Raw genomic sequence first — 15,743 nt, forward strand, 5'->3', positions numbered from 1 at the left:
GCAAGGTATGTTCAGCTGTACTATTTACCTTTCATCCAGGAAATTCTGCATCTCCTAAAAATTAGCTGAGATCTCGAAAGAAGATCAGTTTAAGGTCTGAAACTCTTTCTCAAGGACTGAATCTCTTTGGATTATCTTCAGAGATTCCAAAGACCTTTCTAGGCTTTGAGTCACTACCATAGTGTGAACAGGTATTTCTGAACCATGCTGGCAGCTAATATTTTCAGTCTCTGCTCTTGCAGCCTCTCTTACTGCACTCAAGTTCCAGTCAGGCCTTGCTAGAGTTTCAGGGCAGAGACCATCACCTCCAGACTATAAGTAAACTTCTGAGGAGGCATTTCCTCAAACTGCCTTGTAACACTTCAGTCGGTTCAACATTTCTCCTTTCCTCTTCCATTTCTTGGCTGCAGGGCTGGGACCACTATTGTGGGATTGCACCAGCCCTCATCTCCAGTACTCTGCATGTGGATGTACTTATAAGTTCCTCTATTCACTGGGAGAGAGATTCTGCCACTCATTCCCCTCAATGTGGGACAGGTGAGTAGAGGGCTCTGGTGTAGGAATGGCAATGAGGGAAGGGGCAGGGTGACTCCAGAGTGCTCTGGCTGCCTTCCTGTAGGCCAGCAAGTGCAGCTGGTTCAGCAGTGCAGCTGTGGTTGTGGCAGCTGCAGTGAGGCAGAATGCATTTCCTTGTTTTGTGTGCAAGAAAAAAGTAAATTCTTGCCCTTGCCTGATATCCACATTTGGTGCATTTAGCACTGTAAGAAAAGCTGCAGCCTGAAGCCAGGATCATATTAGAAGACACTAGGCTGCAAAGCAACACTGACAGCCCTCCCTAGCATTAGCATGCACACACACACATGGAGCTGATCCCTACAACAAGGTAATTAAGGCGAGAGGGAAACCTGGGAGCGGCTGGCATAAAATGCCCTAAAGGGGAGGAGTGGGCTCAGGAATGTGCATCTGAAGGGCTTGGTCCAGTGTCAGCTTCTGTGAAGAAGTCCTGCTGAATCTTGCTCACATACCCAGGTGAAGCCAACTTGGCAGCCCTTCGCCAGCCTGGTTCACGAGGAAGTGAGAGGGCTTCACAACTGGAGGCTGTAGCTTGTAGGCAAGGCCCTCCCTTCTCTGCCTGCAATTGTGCTACTTTGCTGAAGGGCAGCATGCGTGCATTGGACTGGAGCATAGTTCAAAAGAAGTAAGTGTTGCTTGCAGCTGTCCTCACTTCCAAGCATGTTATAGCAGGTTAAAGGCTGCTGTGAGCTGTGCCAGCCATCAACGGGAGAAGGCTTTCTGGCAACCAGGCATTGCGAGGACACAAGGGTACACAAGCCATGTCCCTTGGAACAGCCTCTTCTCCAGACAGATGGGAGAAAATGCAAGGGACAAGTTCTGTTGACCTCCCGTGTCTTGTATAGGGGAGGGCAGCTTCAAAACGCCGGAAATGCAGGGTTAAATTTAGGAAATTTTGCACTGTGACCTAGTGCAAAGCTGCCACAGAGTGCAGCTGCCCTGCCATGCTAACTAATTTGAGAACTGGTATATTTTACAGTTGCAGACTTTGATGCTAGTGATCTTCCAAAGCACTTTATATCAAGTAAGCATTTTCCTCACTGCCATATAGCAGAACACCACTGCTGAAGTGCAGCTGTCACTAGCAATGGGCAGCAAAGCGTGATGTCCTCTGTTGACCCTCAGAGCTACACCAAGGTAAGCGTCATTCTCTGGTCGTGCTGCCCTTTTTAGATTCCCAACAGCTGGGTCAGAGTTCTAAACCAGGACTGTGTGTTGTTAAGCTCCAGTGATTTGGGTAGAGAAGCTCTAGCACTGGGGCCAGGGCTTAGACTTTACAGACATGCCACAGACAGTGTGTAGTTGGGCTGTGAGATTTTCCATTCTGGGTCAGCCTGAGCAGAAATCCCAGAAAACTTCAGTTTTACTCTTTGAGGATGTGGGTCAGTTGAAGGCACGAATCCACTCATTTAGCAATTTAAGTGTTAATTTAAGTGGCAATTCAAGCTATATGAAGCTACACAAAACAGTCCTGTGCAATTTCCAGGTTCTGTTCCTTCATGACATTGAATGTTTTTATGGCTTGGTTATCAAATTAGCATATCCCCAAATCCAGCCTGCTTTCTTAGCTGAGCAGGACTGCTCCCTTTAAGTCCATGCTGGCTAACCTCCCTCAGATAGCTGCTAGATAAGCAGTGCTTGAGTTATCAAACCATTGTGGCTGTCAGCAGGAGTATCTTCTTTTTCCTCCCTAAACAGGTTATCACCAAACTTTAATAATCCTCCAGCACAAGCTCTCACTGGTCACAAGAAATTCTCCTGATGTATCTGACTTTCAGCTTAGTATGAAAGCAACAAAGGTGTAGTGAGTGTACAGCACAGACTAACAATAAAAGCCGTCGTCAGAAAACTGCGTGTAGCTTGTTGCTTCACCACACCGTGGCCCGGCAGTCATCTGTGCCGGCAGTCACTGCAGATACTGCAGGACTAGGGACAAATGCCCTTTCTGAACACTCCTTAACATTACTGAGTTCATTTGAGTGAGTTCATAATCACTCGTGATTCAGAGAAAAAGGGCAGGCTGTTAAATATAAGCATTATTTCTTTTTATACTTTAAAAATCCCCCTTCAAAACTTTCGAGAGCTCTTGCCTGAAGCCAGTAGTGCTCTCACACACGGTCTCACCGCATCCGCAGGTATACATCCAACATCTGACAAATACACTGTGGCTTTTTTGGGGTTTCGTTTTGTTTTGTTTTGTTCTTTAACTCTCTTACAAAAGTGCCTGACAGAGCAGACGTCTGCTCATTGCAGCGGAGACCTCGGCGACCCCGGGCTCCGAGGCTCTGCCCCCCACAGGCTCCGCTGCCGTCGCCCTCCTCAGCCTCACTGCCAGGCCGGGCACACGGAGTTAACGTGGCGACGCTCTGAAGGCTCAGCCAGGCGGCCCTAAGGCTCGGGTTTAGACTGAGAGCGGAACGAGTTCGGGAGCTGGACGAAGCCGAACCCAAACGGGAGGAAAACCGCTGAGGGTCGGAGTGGCCGCCAGCAGCCGCCACCCACCACCCGCGGTGCTCAGGCGCCCTCCGGCGGCGGCGGAAGGAAAGGCGGCGGCGCGGGGCCACGGCGGTCCCTGAGGTACCGGCGGCTCCGTGCGGTACCGGTGGCCCTGTGAGGCACAGTCCCCGTGCGGTACCGGTGGCCCTGTGTGGCACCGGCGGCGCCGTGAGGTGCAGTGAGGTACCGGCAGCCCGGGGGGCGGCCTCCTACTTTTCCACAAGGTACTCGCTTACCTGCATAACGTATTCGAAAGCTTTTTTCTTCCCTTTCTGCTGTTGGCAAGCAGCGAGGTGCTTTCCACTAGATAAATGTCCCTAAGTAGATTTATTTATCTAAAAAAATAACGTTATTTTTCCGGGTTTGGCTGACTGGCAGTCTCCCACAGCAGGTTTTCCATCTCGCTGACCCTCAGGCACCCCGGGCACCGCCGCCGCGCTGTCCCCGTCGCCGTCCGGGGCCACCTCAGCTGTCACACAGTGGCTGCTCACCCTCAGTGGCCAGCTTTCCAGAAAATGCCAGCTTTTGGGTTTGTTTCTTAGGCTGTATGCATCATGAAAATGAAAAATAAGGCTCAGACACGGGCCAGGCAATGTTCGCTTGTCAGGGCTGCAGCGCCTTGTCTGGATGTGCCACTGCTGGTTGTCACCTCTGCCCTGACTGCATGGATCGCTGCCTCCTTAGAGAGAAAATGAGGCTCTGTGCTTTGCACAGCTGGAGTTGCTGGCTGGCTTCCTGCTTTTGAGGGGGTTTGTCGTCACCAAAAGATCCTTTCACCACTGTATCAGTCACCTCTTGTCAGAAAAGCACTTTGGGTTCAGTGTCATTGAAATCGGTGGTGAAATGCTCACCGTCTTCAGAGCTGACAAAGCAAATCCATCAAACAAAAAAATGCACAGCGTGTATGAGATATGCAAGTACATAGGAGGGATGGGGGACAACAGTGGTCTTAAACCTGCTGTGTACACATGGAAGAGCAGCCCCAGAGAGGTAAAATATTCAAAAATCCTCCTCTGCTTTCCTTCATTCACTCTCACTCTCTGAGGAAATGTAAATGTTATCAAATCCAACAGGTACTCCCTGGAGGGAACAGATACAGCTCTGAGCTGCTTGGTATCAGGCAAACCAGTGACGGGAGAACAAGGCTAAGATTAGTGGTGGGGGTAGATACTTGAAGAGCAAAAAGAGAAGAAAGTAAATCCCTGAAGAGCAGCTCACTTCCATGGCAACATATCTCCTTCTCCTCCATTTTGGGATTTGTTTTACAGAGTATTTGAATGGCGTAACAGAGATCTAACAAAGAAGCCTGCATGTATAGTGGAGCTGATGGATTAGATAGGTAGCACAGCAGTGACTTCTACTGTTCCTGTAATTTAATTCTGTTTTAAGCTCTCCAGCAAAAGAAAAAAGGATGAGTTTCTTCCCTTTATATTTTCATGCACAGGATGAATGGTCTGAGAGTTGTTTGTTGTTTATGTTCTTTAACACATGAGTGGTTTAGGAATGCTGTTCTTTTCCACCAACCACCTTGGGAAACAAGTGAGGTGCTGGCAGCACTGGGAAAGGGCAACTGACAGCTAAACCCAGAAACCAAACTACACTAAACTTGGCTTCACAGTTTGCAGGAGCAATGACCATGGGAAAAGTTAGAGGAGAGAATTAATATTTCTTACATTTTCTAGCAGAATGGATACTGTACTTCAGCTGTCTCCCAAATCTTTTTTCCTAACAGATAAGAAGAAGCAACTCTTAAGCTGCCTGTAAGAAGCTTGTCGATACTGCCTATTCCCAGAAACTGTGGCCTTTACCTGCCTTTTGAGACCAGGTACAGAGCAACTCAGATTATTTGTGCTATCAATTAACCTTTCCTCTCTTAGTAAGCTCCAAGATAGTCACCTGCCAGAAATGAAAACACTTTGTTGTATCTTTTCTACAAGACCTGCTACCAGCAAACGGCTCTGTTTCCAAGACTTAAGTAATAAAGTTGGGTGAAATCCTTTGACCCTTCAGAAAGAAATGCACTCCCACCTGTAAGGCCTTAAGGACTTGGCTACTTTCCTTATTGGAGGTTTCTGTCAAAAAGACAGTTATGCCACTTCAGTTTTTTTCCCAGGTCTCCTTTTTCTGTAACCCCAGGAAAACAAGTGCCATTTCCTTTGAGCACAAAGTCCCTCCTTTGTGCTCCCCATGTCTGTGCTCCCCTGTCTGGTCCAGGGAGAGAGACACTCTCAGGACTGCACAATCATGAGGCAGTTTTCCTGCCTTTCCAATCATGAGGTTTTGAAGTACTACCTCTTGTTGCAGCTCTCATTATTTTCTTTTGGGTTGCCTATTCATTCCTGAGCACTTGAGTTGCTCAAGTAACCTCAGGCTCTGTCACTGGAAGAAACATGGAACTTTCTAAAACTGAAGGGTGAAGTTCTTGGTTGGTTGGTTGGTTTGTTTTCTGCAGCTTTAACAAACAGCAGGTCAAAGATGGTGCTGCTTCTGTCTCCTAACATACTTTGCTTAGCATCTAAATCTTTTCCCTCCCAAATATACCTCACCCTCTGCATTAATGAAAATAATTGGTCTTTTTTTGCTAGTGTGATACATGTTTTTGCTAGTGTCATGTTTACACTGTGTGTGGAGACTGTTTCTGCAGTATGCAAATACAGATAATGAAACAGATTATTTTCTGTGAACACACCATAACCTTTAATTGAAGTTCCATTTTACAATATTTACTAGATTGGCAAATCTTAATTTTGGGGGGGGTTAAAATCTGTGAAGAGATATCTAGGATTGTCTCAATGACCCTTATATGAGCTTGTTCTACATGGTATTATCTAGTCTTAAATAGTGCTTTAGCATGTACATGGGCAGCTTTCTTCTGCAGACACCTGCTGTCAGACCAGACAACAGTGACTGTAGCCAAACTGGTGGTACTGGAATGCAGAGGTGAGAGTGCAGTGGTACTTACTGAAGAACATGGACCGGGACAGCAGACATCAGTATGAAAGACTCTTGGCACAGGGGGTGATATAAACTGAAGAAGACAACCATGTCCTGCTTAAGTGTGTTGCTCAGGAATTTTCATTTGTCTATAGATGAAATGTCATTACAAAGTTCAGTATGGAAGATACTGCTTTCTGATACTTGCATTGTGAAAAAAAAGACTTTGGTAGCCAAGACAGAAGATGAGATTATCTTATGACATCTCCACTGAGGACCAGACAATTGCTTTTTCCACATTTGTGCTCTGCTCTTCCCACATCTCTGCAATGTCTCTGAAATGGGGAATTATACACATTTTATTCATCACTAAATCAAGGTGCTGAGGCTGATACCTCAGAGTTACCCAGAAGCCTACATCCCTCTGATATGAATGAGAAGAAAATGTGAAAAAGAGACTCTAAATCTTAAATATATATAATCATATAATATATAATCTTAAGCACAAATTAAATGTTGCAGACATAGTGAAAAATCCACACAGATAATGACATCACACAATCTTTCACAATGGACCTAGTGCTTTTACCAAATGTGCTACTACTCATTTGTAGCTGCATTTTAGTAATTCAGAAATTGAATTTAGAAATTATAGTCATGTTAGAGTCAATGGAATTGACTTGCTATCCAACAAACTGTTCCTCATCACCTTCTGAAGGCAATTTGTGCAGAGGCATTCTGTGGAACCCTTAGGTGACTCACTTCTAGCAGCCAGCAGCTGAAACCTCCAACAGACTCAGCTGTCGAGGATGCCTTTCTTGTACTAGCTGAGACATAAATACAGCTTTATAATATCTGCTTTACCTGAACTGCTGTATTGATATGCTGTAATCTACAGATTCTGTCTGCTTTTTACCCATTCCCTCAGTTATATTACTAGCACTGAGGGTCAGACACTTTGACTGAACGTGGCAGAATGTCTGAAGTGTTATGTTTTGATGCATAGCTATGGCTTCAAATCATACCAGTGACTAGAAAGTACCTAACCAAAGGACATTTGGACACAAGGCTGTCCATTTAGGAGCTGAATTAACAGGACTGGGACCCTAGAAAGCATAAAGGCATCTTCCCCTCCCATCTCTGGCACCTCAGGTAGGATAAATTTGGATCACAAGGCTTGGAAGAACAGTTGATACAAGTGACATGCCTGTCTCTCACCACCTCTTTCATAACCATAGTATTTAACTACCAGACTGCAAGGTCATCCATACAGACAACGAGAAAATACATACATGGTTATTTTTTTTTCTCCTGGAAAAAAAATGGCAGGGCTTGAAGTGGAGTATTTATTGAGACTCTTATTACTTCTGATAGATATTAGTGGAGTTCTTAATCACTCAAGATGGAGAGAATACTCACAACTTGAGTTGAGATACTACAGTCTTCGATGAAAATTTGCTTCTTGCAGATTGCTTTCTTCTGTATCTGCAAAATTGCAGTAGGGAAACATGGGGGTGAGCACCTGGGCCTTGTAAGAAAGAGCCACATTGCTGTCTGCTGTGACTTTCTTCACTTAAGGCAAAAGAAGGGTTTGATATCCATAATCCCTTTTCCTTAAATGGGTTCAATGAGTTTTCCTTAAATGAGTTAAGTGGGTAGTGGACAGCCGTGTAGTGACTACATGGGAATAGTAAATATCCAGCTTCATAGAAGACAAGTTGCAGGCTTTAAGTAAGATCTTGGAGTAAGCAGAACAGCCACTGAGGTGAAGATCAACTCTAAACTTTTACTTTATGTATAGCATAGCATACCTGGGCTGAAAGCAACTTTTGGGACTATCAGGCACCCAAAGTGCACGTATCCTTTCCCTGGGAATTATGCAAGAATGAGGTAACGAAGCTCTGGTTTGTCCTACAAACTCACAGCAGTCTGATGTCTCTCTAATACAAAAGTCACAGCCCAAAGCTTTTCCTCCTCCCACAAAGAGGGATACTAACTTTGTATTTTAATGCAAAATTTAGAACATTTAAAACATCATGAGGAAAATAATTGTCTGATTATATGACTGGAATTATGAGTTTACTATCTTAACTCTTCCCCTGTGTATGATAAATAAGGCAGAACTGCATTCCAAAGGGAAAACCAGGAGGGAAACAAAAGCTCATTTATCTCTGTATTATAATCCTAACACTCAGCAAATAGTTTTTAAAAGGCAACAGTCCCAGGAAAGGAGACCAACACCCAACTTATCTGTCCTAGCACAGTCTACTGCTTCTTTCCCGGAGTCTTTGCATACGTGGTAACTCTTCATCAGGAACACCAAAAATTATATAGCTCAGTGTATACCTTTACTGTTGCATTTTCTGTGGTCTATAGGAGGAGATCAGAAATGTTGAATGTTATTTATTGCTCAGAATCAGAAAGGAAAAGATAACCCTAGTATTGGATACAACATTAAAAGCCATGAAGCCTATGAAACTGAGGGCTTTTTGCAGCAGTATGATAAAATCTGTATTTAAACAGATCACTCCCCACACACAGAAGCAGAAATAGTACATGCCTTTTGTTCAGAGATTTACTGTGTTTAATTATTTTTTTTTTTTCAGTAGCTTGACCATGTACTCAATTAAATAAAGTAATAAACAAAAGTGTTCAAAGTGAGGCAATACTGTCTTTATGTTACTTTTAAATTGTGATCAGGTATCTGATGGACATGGAAAACTAAAAATCAAACAAAGTACATCACCGTCGCTTCTTTAAAAAAAATTTAGTGCCAAATTCTGCTCTCAGATAAATCTCTATATAGCATTGTCTATAATGGCATTAAAATACAAGGATTTATTTCTGGGCTTAAGAAGTGCAAAAGCTCAGCAGTTCTCCTCGTGTCTTGAAGAATCAGCACACATGAAATGGAGAGCTGGTGCCCAGCTCTAACACCCAGCAACCTGCTCACCTCATGCAGGCAGCTGCAGCTTCACCCAGCTCCAGTCAGCCAGTCTGATGCCACCAGATTGTAATTTGGCTGAATTTGGCTTTAGACTTGCAATTTGCCTACTTCAATGAATGAGAGCACAATTTGGCTCCTTTCTCGATGAAAAGGAAGCCGACCAAACACGACTTTCACCAGGCCTCAGTTTTTGGCCCCAGATTTCAACATACACTATTACAGCCATCAAACGAACCACAGGAATTACTGCATCACTTTACTGTTCCTTAACACATTTCACACAGTCCTGCAGCGAGCAGAATCACAGATGAACCTCAGAACATACAGAGAGCACAACTACTACACTGGACATGAAAAGGAAATTTTATTAAACATGTTTACATAACATGAGTTGGAAGTTCATTTAAAAGCACAGGGGAGTGTTAAGACAAGTGGTCAAAATAGAAAGATACTATCGAATTATAACTAGTTGAGTTTTTGGCCACTAAGACAGAACGGGATCTAGTAGTAGTGCACCAATGCTTGAGTTCTTCCTGCTCAGCAGGTCGAGCAGTAACCAATCTGCACCCTATGGAAAGATGGGCAGAATAATTCCCACGTGTTGAGTAATAATAAATAGTTCACTTGGTGCAGGCAGTATGTCTATGAATTAAAACCTAGTGTGTACACAGTTTCTACATGTGTTACAGCCCCACAGTAGGAATCTACACCAAAATAGTTATTAGAAGGAATTTGGTCCGTACTACATCACGTTTTCCATAGGGTAAAAAATAAAGTCCATCTATAGACATTCAGCACCAGACTCACAGACCTAGCCTGGCTAAAACCTGCAAAATGTCTATAAGAAAAATGGATGGCTTAGATTTCTTGGTTACTTCAGTATAGTAATTACGAGCAAACTGTACAAGTACATGCAACATACAAGCTGGCCTATGTGGAACTAACATACATTATTAAATAACCTTTTTCATCTCTTTTTACAAAACGTGCATGCAGCTTTGAACAGTTCCAAGTCATGCTGCTCTATTTGTGTGATCACAAAATTGAATGGCCTGTAAAAGGAGGGGAAACATACCAATGCACCTGCAGGAATCTGCAGTTGTTTGCACATTTACAGAATATCACAAGGGATTTCAAGGCCAAGAAGAACTCAAATGAATAAAAAGCAAATTGAAATTTGACTTATTTTTCTCCAAAAAGTAAGATATCTTGCGTTAAAAAATCAAGCCTTGTGCTTGCATCAATCTCAAAGAAATGTAAACTAAAATTTGATAAAAACATTTGTAAGTGCAGAAGATTTCAACTGGAATTTCCAGTGAAATATGGAACAACTCATACCATGCTCTATCCAGGGCAGACAGGTGTGTCTGTAGCGACACACATCAGAGAAGCCTGGGTACAGCTGAAAGTGTCATATGCTCAATCCATTCCTGGTCAACATTTTGGGAAGTCAAATATACATTTATACACAGAAACGTAAATATTTTCTCTCCTTCTCCAGGAGGAAAACTGCATTACCAGAAACATATTCAATGTCAAAATTAACACTAAAGCTGCTTTATACCAGTCCCCAGCAGTAGTTGCAGAATTCTTCAAAATTCTTCCATGCAAAACATCATAAACATAAAATTTATCATATATAATGCAAACAGATCTGCTTTTTACAAAGAAAAAGTGGCACTGTGATGGTTATTTATTTTTAAGAATATAACTTAGATTGGTAATATTTTTTTTTTTTTTTTTTTTGGGTTCCCATGTAAGAGATTTCCGAGTACCAGAACTGTGGAACAATTTGAACTTGCTGGAATTGTTGAACACTTTAACGATGCTTACAGAGATATACTTCAGCCCTTTTTTTGTTTGGTTTAGAAAAAGAAAGGAAGATTCTCTGTTAGCATTGTGAGGACTTCTACAGAACTAGCAGAATCACATGGCAAAAAACTAGTGGAAGTGACATGTACAGAAGAACTGCTGAAACACCAGGAAGGAAATACTGCTCGAGGGCTCTGTCAAAATGTGAAAAATACACCACTGTTAACAGAGTGAGAGCTTCCAGTTTGGCTCACCTTTGACTTAGGTCGAATCTAAATCTCTCTCTCTCTCTTTTTTTTAATTTTATTTTTTTACTTTTTTTTTTTTTTTAATCATTATAAGCATCTGTGATAGCTGCTAATAGAGTGGCTGTATGTGATATACATTTGTTCTGTCAATCTGAGCCATCTCTTGACAAACAGACATATTTTTGGATAGCTACTACAAGCAAAAACAGAAGTGATTGTCTCTCTTCAACAGCATTTTTTGATCTTGATAATATCTGGTTCCAATTGTTATCCTGGGTGATGTTGTTATTAGACAGCACCTGCTACTATGATCTAATGCAGGGAGGCCCAGTTGAACTTTCCAGAGATGACTGGGAAGCCCTGCGTGTCAGGGGAGTCAGGGTTGGATCCACTAGTGATGAAGGTGGAAATAATTTATACCAGCCTATTACCACACTGGACAGATCCAGTTCCTCCAGAAGGATCTGGGCAACTCCCATGAAGCATTTGTGGTCCATCCGGCCATAGTCTCCCCAAACTATTACCTGGAAGAACATAAAGTACAGGTTCAGCATTGTCCCCAAACCCATGCTTGTTCACCCCGTGGTGTTATGTGTAACGTAAGGAAAATGTTATTCTTTAGGGTGAATGATTGTCCCCTCCTGTGGGAAAAGCTAACAGCAGGACAGGATTGAGAGTCAACAAAAGGGAAATGTTTAATACAGCCAGATGTTTTGCAAGTCTGAAGCCACAAGGGTATGTTTGCTGGTATTTATAAAATCAAATACTCTAGCAAGTTGGAACGAGCTTAAGCATATTTCTTAAATTTAAGTAAACATGCAAGTGCTTCTCAAGATAATAGCCTAAAATGGGATTAAGAAGCAACTGACCTGAAGGACTTTACCCTGTGGACTTTCATCAAAAACCAGAGTCTGTTGGTACAAAGGATCAAGGGTCTTCCGTGCAATTCTTGTCTTCTTCTTAGCTATACATGCTCCATTTTCCAATAAATACACTTTGACATATGGAGCTGTAAACAGAGCATTGTTAATTTTATGTTTGCACTTAAAAACTTCTATTTTGTACATCTGAGCTGGAGGAAAAAATGCCTTAAAAGGAAGCTGATTGGCAAGAAAATGACACATGCTGTCTTCACTCTACAATCTAAATGTAATTATAGTCATAAAATAAATTACAAAGTCCATAAGAAATCAATTTGAATTTTATAAACCTTGACTTTAATAATTTAAGATGTTACTAAAATCAATTCTGTTTCATGTTTGTCATTCTAAAAACACTTCCCTTTGCCAGAAATTAACTGACACTGATAGCTGCTCTGGAGTCTCCATGGACACTTAAGGGTCAGAGATATTTCAAAACAAAAGACTTTGAATTTTCATTGAAAGGAATATTTAAAACTAAGTCACTCAGATAACACAGACATTATTTGGGTTTTCATTTTCAGCTGCTAAGTAGGTTGTAAAGCATCATTTTAGTGAAATGTTACCTAAAACAACTGTTTCAGTTGTTACGGTAAGCAGTGGTTGTGGTGGTGAAGAGATGTACATTTCTTCTAACAAAGCTTTCTGTAATTAACCAAAACTTTCAAAAATGTCCTTACGAAATGATACACTATTAAATTTCATTCATTATACAGCATAATCTGCTGTCTTGAACCACTGTTGCCTACAGAATCGTGACACCTGAGTCCCTTAAGCTGTTTGGAGCTGTTTTTCATCTCTTCTTTTGATGTCGAAGGACTTCTATAGTGACAAAAACCCTCTGACATAAATGACCTGGGTAAGATACACAGAAATACTCCTGCAAATGCTCCTTCTAGAAGAGATGTCGAGTTCCTGAAAATCATTCCTTGAAAGGTAGCACACAAGACAGATGGAAGATGGTAAAATAGATATTGGTAGCAAAGATGTATCTGTGCACATATTTGTTGTTCAAAAGCAAGCTAAACAAATGCAAATTTAGTGGCAGCTAATGAGGAGCTCAAAAAATCTCTAATCCCCAGTTCATCAGCATATTTCATATTCTTGCTTTCTACTCTACTCTACTCTACTCTACTCTACTCTACTCTACTCTACTCTACTCTACTCTACTCTACTCTACTCTATTCTTTTCTATTCCTATTTCTATTTCTATTTCTATTTTTTTTTTCCTTACCTGGGGTAGATTTGGAGCCAGGTTTTTGTGTGAGGCCACGGGCTCTAATGACTTCTACTTCTAACTGGCCTTTTTTATCCACCATTCCAATCTGGATGTCACCTGAGGGAAAAGTAAGAAACCTGCATTTTAGAGAAGCAGTGCAGCCCAGGAGACAGGGAATGAGACTGAGAAATCAAAATGGAATCAGCTGGTTAGAAATATAACAGCCCACTTAGAATTAAAAAAAAAAACATTATGACATGGGTAGCTACATAATGCCTGTGCAAATAAGTGAACTACACATATAACCATGAAATATAAAAGTATGTATACATTTGACATATAAAGTCTGATTGTTCTAAAAAAACACAAAAAAGAAGAGATAGTCCAGAACTATAGAATTTGGGGTCTGGATTTAGAAAGAAAGAACTTTGAAATTAATTGAGATATTCACATGTTTGTCTAAGAGTATTTTAAAGCAGTATTTATAAATTGGTACTTGAGGTATGACAGAGCATCAGGAAGGATTTTTTTTTTTTAATCAATCAGACTTTGCTTGAATAAACAGAGCTCTGTATTTCACTAAAAAGAGTTCACAGGAAAATTCCAACAAGCCTTTTTTGAGAGCACATCTCCGTATCGTGTATCCAAAATAAAACATGCGATAGGGAACCAGAAGGGGGAGCAATAATACAAAATTTTTCAAAGCCTCACTAGTGAAAGTATACCACATATTAGGCCTTCTGAAAATTGTTAAAAAGCATGATTGAGTGATTTTTTTAGCGGCCAAAATTTGAGTCTAAATTAAATAAAGCAGTTCTAAGGAGTGAAAATAAACACATTATTCAAGTAACCTGCAGAAAAATATTCAGCCGGAAAACAAGGTTAAAATAAAGACATGGAAGAAATCCAGACCATTATATTGATACTGAGAGAGCCAATTAGATTTTTGTTAGGCTAATAATCTCAAAAATATCTTATCTTTTAAAATAATAATTAAAAATGGGAATTTAAAAAGTTTTATGCTTATTAATGTATTAATAGCAGTCATTTTTTTTGGATTTACATAGCAACCCTTGCCATAGGGGGCACTCAAAGCATTCTCAAGAAAGTTTCTCCCTCCTCCTGATGAGTAGGGAGCAAAACACTCTCTTCTGTTTTTTCCCTTTCTGTTTCTCTCTATTTTTTCAGAAGTGGCTCAGTAGTGATTCCTGAAGCTGACTGTCCTGTCAGCTGTACTGAAGCATTGGCCATTTATGATTTCCAGCAGGAGAAGTATGATTAAAGTAGTTGATCAAGGACTGCCCCCTTAGCATCCTGAAGCATGTCTAAGAATTGCTGATATATAAACAAAAAAAAATGCAAACATTTCCAAAGCTACTTACTACACCTTACATACTCATACTGTTATTTCTAATCAGATACAGGTGATGTTACTATAGGGAAATGCAGACTGGTTGCAACACAGAGAAGATCACAGAAGACCCCAGGCAGCTGCTATAGAAAAAAATTTTGGCTCTTTCACGGCAGCCACTGGCTTTACCAGCAACTGATTACTGGCATTGCGAATGTGGGCAGAAGCTTCACATCCTGGAGTCAGATGAACTAAGCTTGCAGAATTTGGTCCAAAAATGCCTGTCACATCCAATAAAATTTGTGGCAAGTAAATATAAACTGCGAACAGCTGAGATTTTTCAGTGAGCTACACTTGGAGAAGCTGTAATAATTCTGAGTGGGAAGCACTGAAACTGCAAATGAGATAAGCAGATGCCACACACAGGGAGCAAATACTGCTTCTCACCCCATTTTGGATGCTAGCCTGCAAGGAATACCAGTGGCTTCTAAGAGGACCTTCATGTTTACAGTGAAGGAAGCCACTTTGTACAAGTTTTTTTCATGCTGTAGCCTGGCAGTTTGCATGTTAGATGGTTGGTTTATTAATCATTTAACAGAGGAGAACATACTCTTACCCATGGCAGGGGTTGCTAGTGTTTGTCGGCCTACTAACTGAGCAGGTCCAAGTCCATCAAGGAAATCACTAAACTGACTGTCAGCGCCCAGCCGTACTCCAGGAAATATTAAGCTGAAACAAAATAAAAGCTAGTTAAGCATAAGAACAGGATTAATTTCTACTGCCCTGCAGTATTCACCTCAAAATTACTATTGGTATAAATGAGGCAACTCAGAACGTGCAACCACAAATTGTTCTGCAGCATCAGGACCAAGCTGTCTCCCATGGATCCCAAAGAACTGTAGTGAAATTCTGCCCATCAACCCAAAGTAGAAGTTCTCCAAGAACAGTGAAGAGCCTGACAAGTGAATAAAATATGAGTGACCTTGTAGAAAAGATAACAAGCCTCATGAACTTGATAGCCTGCCATCCTTCATTCTTCAATGCTTGATTTACCTTGTAATACTGTTTTACATCTATACATATGTCCAAACCCCATTCACTCAGAACTAACAGGGAAAAAATGTGTACACACTAAATTAATTTGATTGCTGTTGCTTTCTAATGAAGCAGTAAACTGGCAAGTAGTACTAGTATTGGTTAGATGCCTCATGCCACTCCCTAGTCAAAATAATTTTGTAGGCAC

At 41.4% G+C, this 15,743-nt stretch overlaps 1 protein-coding gene across 18 annotated transcripts in view; it reads right to left on the bottom strand.

Annotated features, from left to right (window-relative positions):
- Nucleotides 1-9,295: 9,295 nt before the first annotated feature.
- The window catches only part of RIMS1 (regulating synaptic membrane exocytosis 1), a 305,213-nt gene continuing 298,765 nt past the window's right edge, over nucleotides 9,296-15,743 (bottom strand). For all 18 annotated transcript variants that reach the window (XM_071741578.1, XM_071741571.1, XM_071741567.1 and 15 more), the window contains 4 exons: nucleotides 15,117-15,229; nucleotides 13,165-13,266; nucleotides 11,880-12,019; nucleotides 9,296-11,534 (listed from right to left, as the gene is read on the bottom strand). In XM_071741578.1, coding sequence (XP_071597679.1) covers nucleotides 11,316-11,534; nucleotides 11,880-12,019; nucleotides 13,165-13,266; nucleotides 15,117-15,229 — 574 coding nt within the window. In that variant the 3' untranslated portion in view covers nucleotides 9,296-11,315. The remainder of the gene's footprint in view (nucleotides 11,535-11,879; nucleotides 12,020-13,164; nucleotides 13,267-15,116; nucleotides 15,230-15,743) is intronic.

The sequence above is a fragment of the Heliangelus exortis genome, chromosome 3 (assembly GCF_036169615.1).
Source record: "Heliangelus exortis chromosome 3, bHelExo1.hap1, whole genome shotgun sequence".
NCBI lineage: Eukaryota > Metazoa > Chordata > Aves > Apodiformes > Trochilidae > Heliangelus > Heliangelus exortis.